The 10,000-nt window shown below is 44.0% G+C and overlaps 1 protein-coding gene across 1 annotated transcript in view; it reads right to left on the bottom strand.

The window, feature by feature from the left end:
• The window catches only part of ipo9 (importin 9), a 27,491-nt gene that overhangs the window by 12,581 nt on the left and 4,910 nt on the right, over positions 1-10,000 (bottom strand). Inside the window, exons 4-12 of the mRNA XM_063216006.1 lie at positions 9,108-9,309; positions 7,873-7,961; positions 7,511-7,597; positions 7,025-7,144; positions 6,582-6,682; positions 6,234-6,292; positions 3,162-3,313; positions 2,479-2,577; positions 4-110 (exon numbers count right to left, since the gene is read on the bottom strand). Coding sequence (XP_063072076.1) covers positions 4-110; positions 2,479-2,577; positions 3,162-3,313; positions 6,234-6,292; positions 6,582-6,682; positions 7,025-7,144; positions 7,511-7,597; positions 7,873-7,961; positions 9,108-9,309 — 1,016 coding nt within the window. The remainder of the gene's footprint in view (positions 1-3; positions 111-2,478; positions 2,578-3,161; positions 3,314-6,233; positions 6,293-6,581; positions 6,683-7,024; positions 7,145-7,510; positions 7,598-7,872; positions 7,962-9,107; positions 9,310-10,000) is intronic.

The following is a 10,000-nucleotide window of genomic DNA, read 5'->3' on the forward strand; positions in this document are numbered from 1 at the left end:
TACCAGTGTTGGTTGCCGCTACTCCTGGCTTGGTCCGCCTCCTGGAGGTGTCTAGTTGCCGCGGCAGCAAGGGCAGCAGCACTCTCATTCTGGAACTCTGCTGCTACGGCCTGAACACACACACACACACACACACACGCACACACTTATATAAACAGCATCTCTACCCTAGTTATATCCTATAACACACACGTGCAAACACACACGTGCAAACACGCAAACAGGCACGTACGCACACAGTTTAGTACTTTTATTTGGATCACCACCAAGAATTACAGCTCTAAACATTAATGGAAATATTCTGCAGATTGGCAAGTATGATGAAAATCAGAATAATAAGTCCATTAGTCTCTATGGATAGATGTGACATCTCCGTCTCCAAATGGACAGGCTTCCTATTATGGCAGAAATTGAACAAAATTTGGCCAGTGCCTTTGCACTCTTTTTGCATAATCCACACAGTTGCAAGCCTCGCATGACTAGTTTATGTATGTGTCCAAGGCTCCCAAACACAAGGACGACTAACTTGCAGTTATATCCAAGGCTCATAATTAATTCCACCAGTGGCTGGTACTTAAGCATTTTGGCATTAAAACAAGTGTCCATATATAAATCAAAAGAACAACCTATTTCAACGAGGGTCACTATCCTATTCGCTTCATCAATGATAGTAATATCTGGAGTATTTGGGAGATTGTCCAGTTGAACATGATCTCCATGTACTTCTGTAGTAAACAAGCTTATCTGCACAGCACTGTGTTTATGCATTTTTATACATTCATCTAAAATGTCCTTAAGGCTGTCAGAGATTAGGTCTACCAGTCGGTCATGTCGCGCAATATATAGTCCCTTGTAAAAGCTACAGCCATTAAGGATGTGCGCTATCGTTTCGTTTTCCCTAGTGGAGCAGTGAAGGATACAGTATGGGTCGTGGTTATTGGGGTACCAGGTGGCCAGGTTATACTTTGTTGGGAGGACTTGGAGGCGGGCTTTGATGGTAAAGATTAATATGTCCTCGCCAACAGAGCAGTTAGAGAGCACGGAGTGGGACAAGGCGTGATCTGCAAAGGCTAAGCCCACCAGTTTCCTCTGCAGTTTTAGGCTGGCCCAATGATGTGCGCTCTGAGACCGTTTCATCTGGAGGATAGAATTCTATATATGTCTTGCGGGCAGCTCTTGCTCCCCGTCGTCTTGCGCAAAGGTTGCGTGTGGATAGATGAGTGGGTCCGTGATTACGTTGTCGTTAGGTGTTATTCCTGTGCCGTCTGATTTGCCCCACCGCAGCTGTATTCCTGTGCGGTTGCAGAGGTCGTTCAAGTCCATCCAGTCTGACCTCACACCAAATCCCGTTGCTCTAATATCCAGTTTACCGTTGCTCTTAAGCTGAAAGCCTAGAAATTGTGTTTCCGTGCCGTGCACACACAAAGCTAGCTTTTCGCTTGCTCGCCTACTCGCCACTCTTTCATGGAACGTTCGCTGAAAGCTCCATCAACACTGTATGCTTATCGACATTCTGTAGGCTATGTCCAAACACACAATGTCCCGTTTCATGTTTTTGACGACAACGGCATCACCAATCCATAGCATGCAGTTTAGTTATCTTTCTGCTCATAGAGCAATAAACGGTGCAAGGTGCCTTGCCATGTAGAGCGAGTTGTTGACACTGCTCTGTGACCGCGGCATGAGAACGGCGAGTCGGCGACTGCTAGTAGACCGGCTGTGGAGGTCCGACTCGAGCGAGATACTGAAGTAGCACGCTTTCCTAAGACCTGCCCCCTTCTTCTTCTGATTGGTTAACAATGTTAGTTTTAGTGAGCTCCTTGCTACCATTGGCTGACAAACGCAGGAGGGATTTCGGTTGTCTTTTTAAAAAAAAAAAAATTTACCGTCAATTTATTTCCGAGAATTAAAAAAAAAAAAAAACACGGCCAATCGCTGCAAGCCGGAAATCCGGCATATGCCGGAGAACTTTAATCCCTGTGGCAGTGTATGTCCATTCTATGTTTGGGACTCCCAGCCCCCCCTTCTTTATCGGCTGAAAAAGAATGTCCCTGGTTGAGTGTGTATTTAGCCCAAACCATTGTCTAACCGTTCGGACAGTTATGTTGTTGAGTTCTGTGAGGGTCTTTTGTGAGAGGTGGAGGTTTGCAAAGAGATGTTGGATTTTCGATAGGGCTATTTCTCGAATGGCTTGTACTTTCATTAAAATGGGTAGGGAGGCTGAGTCTATTAGTTGTAGTCTATGGGTGTACTCGCAGATGAGATCTGACTGTTGATGTTCCCAGTCACCTGCGACATTGAACTGATGGCCGAGGTAGGTGTACGTTTCATGACGTGAGTACACCCGTATTGGTTGCTGTAGGAGTGAGAAGCAAGGTGGTTTGTCGCGTTGCGACTGGTACCAGCGGTTTCCTCCGCTGCGCCTCTCATAAAAAACAGCGCGCGCACACACACACACACACACACACAGTGTCTCACCAGTAGCAGGTCCTGTGCTGATATCCTGACGGAGTAGGAGAAGGTGTCATCATCTTCATCCTCCACAAATTGCTGAGGGTTAGCCGTCCACACCTTACTCTGCACACACACACACACACACACACACACACACAAAGTTATATACAGCTGTGCACAGACAGTTCTCCAAAACACAACACACACACACACTAGGGATGTTAACCAGTAACCGGTTAACCGATAGTCGACCGGATCAATGATAACTGGTTAAATTTTCTGCCACCGGTTAACCGGTAATAATAATTATAATAATGATTTCCTCCCAAAAACTATAATTTTGAGGTTTTGGTACGATAATTCAGCATTTTCCATCTGGCGACACTGGCTGGATATGATACATCCTGTCTGAGCAGCAAAAAGAAAGGCTTATGTAAAAAATAAAAAGTAAAAATTCAGTGCTGTGCCCATGAGGCATGTGAACGTTATATCATTTAAGATTGCCGGTTAACCGGTTAACCACCAGTTAATGAGTCTCAGTAACCGGTTAAGATATTTAAAAAAAATTTGCCATCCCTAACACACACCTCAGATCTTTCTGATCTGAATAGGGCTGTGTAGACACACACACACACACACACACACACACACACACACACACACACACACACACACACACACACACACACACACACACACACACCTACCTGGTCCTCTGTGATCTGCATGTAGAGTATGATGTAGTATATGAGCTCTGGCAGGGCTTTCTTCACCGTGGTCTTGAACTTGCTGTTCTCCAGAAGAGTGTGGACAAACTCAAAGATGCTGAAGACCAGATTTTCAAAACCCAACACCTCACCTGGGGAGGGGGAAGAGCGAGAGAACGAGAGAGAGAGATGAACACTAGATTCTCAAAAACCCTCAAAAGACAACTCGCATTAAACAGACACATATGGTGAAGTGTGTCTGTTGCGCTCAATTGCGTGGCTGAGCCATTGGGAGGTACATCTCAATTGAACAATTAAAGTCAGTGCAGCGCAGGTGAATTAGTTGGTGCTGCACTTTACCTGGTTGGAGCATTTGCCAGTAGTGTGTTTGTAGCCAATGGTGTTTGCGTGACATATCCCAGTAGTCCGTAATTATCCAATGAGGCGCCGACACTAACTATAAACGGGAGCGCACTTTCATTGTTTGACATGCCGTCTCGTCAGGAGAGTGACATGCCAATGGTAAGCCTTTTCATTCATTTGTACAACATTGTGTTTTTAAGTTGTTGTCAGGTTCCAAATGTCTTTGGACTACAAGGGATGTAAATAAAGGTGACCAGTTCGCCTTTATTTACATCCCTTGTAGTCCAAAGTCCGCTTTGAGAGCTAAATTGTCTCAGTAGCGATATTGTTACAATGTTCGAGTTCAGCGCTTACATTCGCGGTCCGTGGTTCTACTTCCTGCTTTGCATTTTGGGTAATGTAGTTTACATCTAGTTAGCTTAGTGCTTGTGGTAAATGCCAGCTGATGTGATTGACACCCTAGTGCAGTTGATAATGAATTTGGATACTTAAAATTGCTACTTTCAACCGCATACTTTGCACTCTTGATCTGACTACCTTGAGTGATAAAGACCAATCATGTCCTGAAATGTTTTGCTTTGTGGAGTAATTGGCTTCTTAGTATAGCCTATCAATATGTAAAAGATGCTACTGTGGAATGCACTGGTGTAGTGTTGATTTGACTCTTATATGGCAATTGCAATGTGTAGCCTTTATATGCAATGTTGATTTGGCTCGTTGCAATGTACTGTAATAGTGCAAAATAGTGCTCACCTTTGACAATACAGTGCTACTGGTGTTTAAGATTCCTTCATTTCTGGCTTGGTGGTTTATTGCAGATAAAAGTAATTGCCATTTAGTATGAAGCCAAATCAATTAATAATAATGCTGGGTATTTATAATATATGAATGTATACTTTTCAATGCATTTATTTTGTATATATCTGTGCTTAATATATGTATAAATCAAGGTCCACTGTTATTGTAGAATGCACTTATTTGTGTTTAATTGTGAACATCAAGGTTCAATATTACTGTAGGATGGATATGTCTGCCATGGTTGTTTTTTCACATTGCAGTCTTTCATGTCTGCAGGTTTATAACCTGCATCTTGGACAAAAGAAAATAAGAATGTTATGACGTCACGTTTGCTCTCTTGACAACCCTTTCGGTGGGGACAAAAAGAAGTCGAACCGAACAGTGTCTGTGTATGAAAGAGATAGTAGAGAAAAGGTATTGTGTGTGTGTGTGTGTGTGTGTGTGTGTGTGTGTGTGTGTGTGTGTGTGTGTGTGTGACGTTCTGAAAGAGAAACGGTATGGAGTGCATGTGTGTGGTACTAGAGGTGCTCCGATCACCATTTTTTGGCCCGATCACCGATACCGATCACCAAAAATCTTTATCTGCCGATCACCGATCATTGCCGATCACAAAAATTATTTCCTATTTTTTTAATAGCCTATTAATTATCCTTATTGAATACCATTTCTGCCCATAAACCAATCAATCTTAATTAGCACATGTTGCTTTCACAATGTATTATTATTATTATTATTATTATTATTATTATTATTATTATTATCTTTCAGCTCTCAGACTAGTGTTGGTAATATAGCCTACAAGTAAGTCTACAGTATTAATCAATTTATAAGTTATTGCATATAATTACTAAACTATTTAAGATTGAATTGAAACTGAAACATTACTTCAAATAGTCTTCTACATACGAGAAAAAACCCTGTCGCTTTAAATGAGCAGCCTCGTGGGGAGAGCCCCTCCCCTCTCTGTCACAGTCCACAGCTGCAGTGCTCCGCTGCCGTTCTGAGTCTGAGCTCTCTCCCTCTCCCCTCATCTGTCGCCGTTTGGTGTTTCAGCGACTATCAAACTAATCGACTGACTGCCAATTACAACTTTGAAAAGAATAACGTCGTTGAAATGTTTGTGCGGACAACGTGAAGTTGTCGCGTGCTGACCGAGGCAACTACTCAGGTTATAACGTAAAATGGCTAACTGGCGAGGAGTAGTCAATCGCAAATTACATTGTAACTGAAATACTTGAGATACTAAACAAAAAAAAAATTCACTTGAAAGAACAGGCAACACGCACAACACAGCGTGTCTGCGAGGAAAGCTCTTTCTCTGTAACACTGTCATAGATTGTAGAATTCCCTGCACAGACTCATTGAGTTTCACCGTCCACTCTCCCTCTGTTGCTGTTTGGTGTTGCAGCCACTACAAACTAATGAACTGGCTGTCAATTAGGCTACAACTTTAAAAACAATACCGTTGATGTTTGTTTTGGAAACGTTTAGTTGTTGCGAGCTGACTGACAACTTCCATACAGGCTGTAACTCAAAATAGCGAACATGGCGAGACTGACACGTCATTCGCAAATTACGCGTCATGTAGGCTAAACGGTGCATGGATTGGAAAATCAGATCATTGTTGGTGCAGATATGATTATAAATGGTGAAAATGAAGGAGGGAATTCTGAAAAGTTGTAGACAAGCAAAGATGTCTTCTTTTGGTGCAGCAGCTGTGCAGAGCCAGCACCTAGGCATGCAGCGCCAGGTGTAGCCTAAAGGCAAAATGGTTGCGTGAAGAATTTAATATCTCTGGATCGTTTTTTTGATCGGCATGTTTTCCCGATCACCGATCAGGCTATTTTTGGCCATTATCGGCCGATCATGATCGGCTGCCGAGCAATCGGAGCACCTAAATGTGGTACCCACCATCTGAGTCTACTGGATCGTCCACCTCTTCTGTGTAGTTGACTTCTGTCCTCACATAGGTGGAGAATGGAGTCAAGGAAGACACACACACACACACACACACACACACACACACACACACACACACACACGCTAAAAAAACAAACATGGACGTAAGCATGCACACACACACACAAACAAACCATACGCTTCCACATGCATCCTACTCTCTTACCCAAACACACTTCAGCTACAATTTCACTCACACACACACACACATACACCAGTTATTGTCTTACAGAGACAGGGACACATATGGCTGAGAACGCACGCACGCACGCACGCGCACGCACAGCTCTGTAAGGATATAAGGCGGCGCTCTCTGTGAGTGTGTTCCAGACGATGGGGAGAATCTGCTGCATGGACGACACCATGGGCTTGGGGAAATTCTTAACCAACGCAGTCACAGCCTGGAGAAGAGAGGATTACATTATTATTATTATTAGTAGTAGTAGTAGTAGTAGTAGTAGTATAATAGCCTGGAAAGAGATGATTACATTACATTATTATTGTTGTTATTATGATTATTATTATTGCTACTATTACTATTAGTAGTATTACGACACCATGGGCTTGGGGAAGTTCTTAACTAAGGTGATCACGACCTGAAGGTAGAGAGAAGATTATATTATTATTATTGTTATTATGACACCATGGGCTTGGGGAAGGACTGAGTCTCCTGTATTCAGATGCCTGTTTGCCATCTGAAGGTCCTGGATGAAGAGTGTGTGTGTGTGTGCATGTGCGTGTACCTTGAGGACCTCCATCTTCAGTCCGCTGTCTGATGTGGGTCCGTCTGGCATCTGTAGGGCCTGGATGAAGGCCTCAGTGAACTGCTGCACCACGGGGAAGATCAGAGCCTTGGCTGCCCCCTAATGGACACACGTGGAACAAAATGTGAGAGAACTATACACACACACACACACACACACACACACACACACACACACACACACACACACACACACACACACACACACACACACACACACACACACACACACACACACACACACACAGCCAAATACAGTATAAGGAGACACTTTTACTTCCATGTCTGTCAACTTGGTGAACTTATTGAGAGAAACATACAGTATTGTTAATAAAAGTACAGCCTTGTAATGCTATACAGCCATTCTACAGCAGGGGGATGGGAATTTTGTGCCTGTCTGTCTGCCATTGTGAGTCTGCCTGTCTGCTTGCCTGCCTGTCACGCACACACTGAAACACACTCGTACCTTCTCGACCTCCTCGATGGCGCAGATGAGGTTGGCACAGGTGGTGAAGATCTCAACGGAACGTGAACGCGTACGAATGCCATAGACCTAACAAGCACACACACACACACACACACACACACACACACACACACACACACACACACACACACACACACACACACACACACAATGAAACAGTTTAATAAACTTCAACGGTCTGATAAGAACACAGAAAACACTTCAACCAGCACACCAAGCAATACACACACACACTTATAGGTCTCTCACACCCATTTCACACTCACACTCACACACACACACACACACACACACACACACACACACACACACACACACACACACACACACACTAGTAGTACCTCTGCCATGGTGAAGATCTTGTACATTTCTGGGAGAATGACGGGAGCCACCAGTGGCATCTGAGTATCCGTCACCTCTCGAGTGAACTCTGCAAACACACACACAAACACACGTTAACAAGGACACATCTGAGAACACACAAGCCACAAAGACAGAGATTGCAAATAAGGTGCATTTTCTCAAATAAACTTATGAATACTTTTACAGGTACAATGCAACTTTTTACCTGTGAATACTCTCATGGCTCTGTGTGTGTGTGTGTGTGTCCCGTCCGTCATCACTCCCATGGGTCCATGTACTGCATTGACGTGTGTGTGTGTGTGTGTGTGTGTGTGTGTGTGTGTGTGTGTGTGTGTGTGTGTGTGTGTGTGTGTGTGTGTGTGTGTGTGTGTGTGTGTGTGTACCTGTCAGCACGCTCATGGCTCCGTGTACTAAGCAGCTGGTTCACCTGTGCGCAACAGAGCAACATCACCTGTGTGTAGGAGTTGTATAAAGTAGACATAGAAGTTCTCTTACAGGTGTAATTACAACGCTATTAGTAGTGTGATATTACACAGCTGTAGCCATGTAATAGCATACCTCTAATGTTGTAATTACATCTGTAAGAGAACTGCTACTTTACACAACCCAGAGGGGTATACTAAGCAGCTGGTTCAGGAGTAAACCAGGTTAAGCCAAGAGGTAAATTATCTAATAGAAGAGTCTGGAGTAAATGAGGACTCCAGGCTCTTCTATTAGATGATTTACCTCTTAACTTAACCTGGTTTACTCCTTAACCATAGACCCCTGGTGTGTGTGTGTGTGTATTAGGGATGGCACAAACCGCACCGAAAACCGAAACCGTACATTTCACACACATACCGAATCGAACCGTGCAATCCATCGCAAACCGCAATTCATGTACTGCCCAGAAAAATATGTAAAACATATTCTAGACAGATCTAGAACAGATTCTAGGAGTATCTTATCCAGTCTCTCTGATTAAAACATTAGCGTATAAGACCAAATCAGAGGATGACACAATTAAAATCACACCATTTTCACATTATAAGCCTATACAAACCACATGTAGGATATTTATTGATAAGTCCGATTCTATTAGCCAGTGCTCTATTTATCATGAACTAAAAAAAAAGAACCGTAGAGAACCGAAAACCGTGACCTTGACACCGTGATATGAACCGAACCGTGAATTTTGTGAACCATACCACCCCTAGTGTGTGTGTGTGTGTACCTGTCAGCACTCTCATGGCTCCGTGCACTGCGTTGACGTCTCCACTCATCAGCATCTCCATGAGGGCGGTGAAGAGATTAGGCCACGCCTCCGGCCAATCCCAGTGGGCGATGGCCGAGACCGCGTACGCCACGCTGGAGCGAACCTTACTGATGGACTCACGCAGACCCGCGGGCAGCAGGGCACGGATAGCAGCCTTGGCCTACACACATACACACACACACACACACACACACACACACACACACACACACACACACACACACACACACACACACACACACACACACACACACACACACACATTTATACACCTTACTGATGGAATCACGTCGTAAACACACTGAGACCATCACTAGGGTTGTGGGTGCCCTTTGACTGTCACACCAACGAGCCTGGCTCTGTGGAGTAGCGGTCAGAGCCCCAGTTTGGTACCACAGAAGAACCGGGTTCGAGTCCCGGCAGGGCAACTCTAGTCCTTGCTACAACACACCGATGGTGTCACACGCACACGCACACACTAGGGAATTCATTTTTTTTTCTTCTGGAGTAATCACATCCTCATCACATACAAATGACTCTACTACCCTACTACACCCATCAGTCTCTTGAAGGACTCTACTTCCCTACTACACCCATCAGTCTCTTGAAGGACTCTATAGTAAGGTCGCCAAATTCCGCCCACTTCACTGATCACTTCACTGAAAACTTGATAATATCACTATTTCAAATACTATTTAATTATGCTATCGTATATTTTTGGATACCGGCAACTGTGTAGATGAGGTAATGAGCAATATTAGCTAACATTGGTAGCCCTTTCTATCGTAATTTGGCGATAACGTCCAGCATGTCCACAATCTAGTTTCAGCACAATTCACCGGCGAAAGGCT

The sequence above is a fragment of the Engraulis encrasicolus genome, chromosome 14 (assembly GCF_034702125.1).
Source record: "Engraulis encrasicolus isolate BLACKSEA-1 chromosome 14, IST_EnEncr_1.0, whole genome shotgun sequence".
NCBI classification, from domain to species: domain Eukaryota; kingdom Metazoa; phylum Chordata; class Actinopteri; order Clupeiformes; family Engraulidae; genus Engraulis; species Engraulis encrasicolus.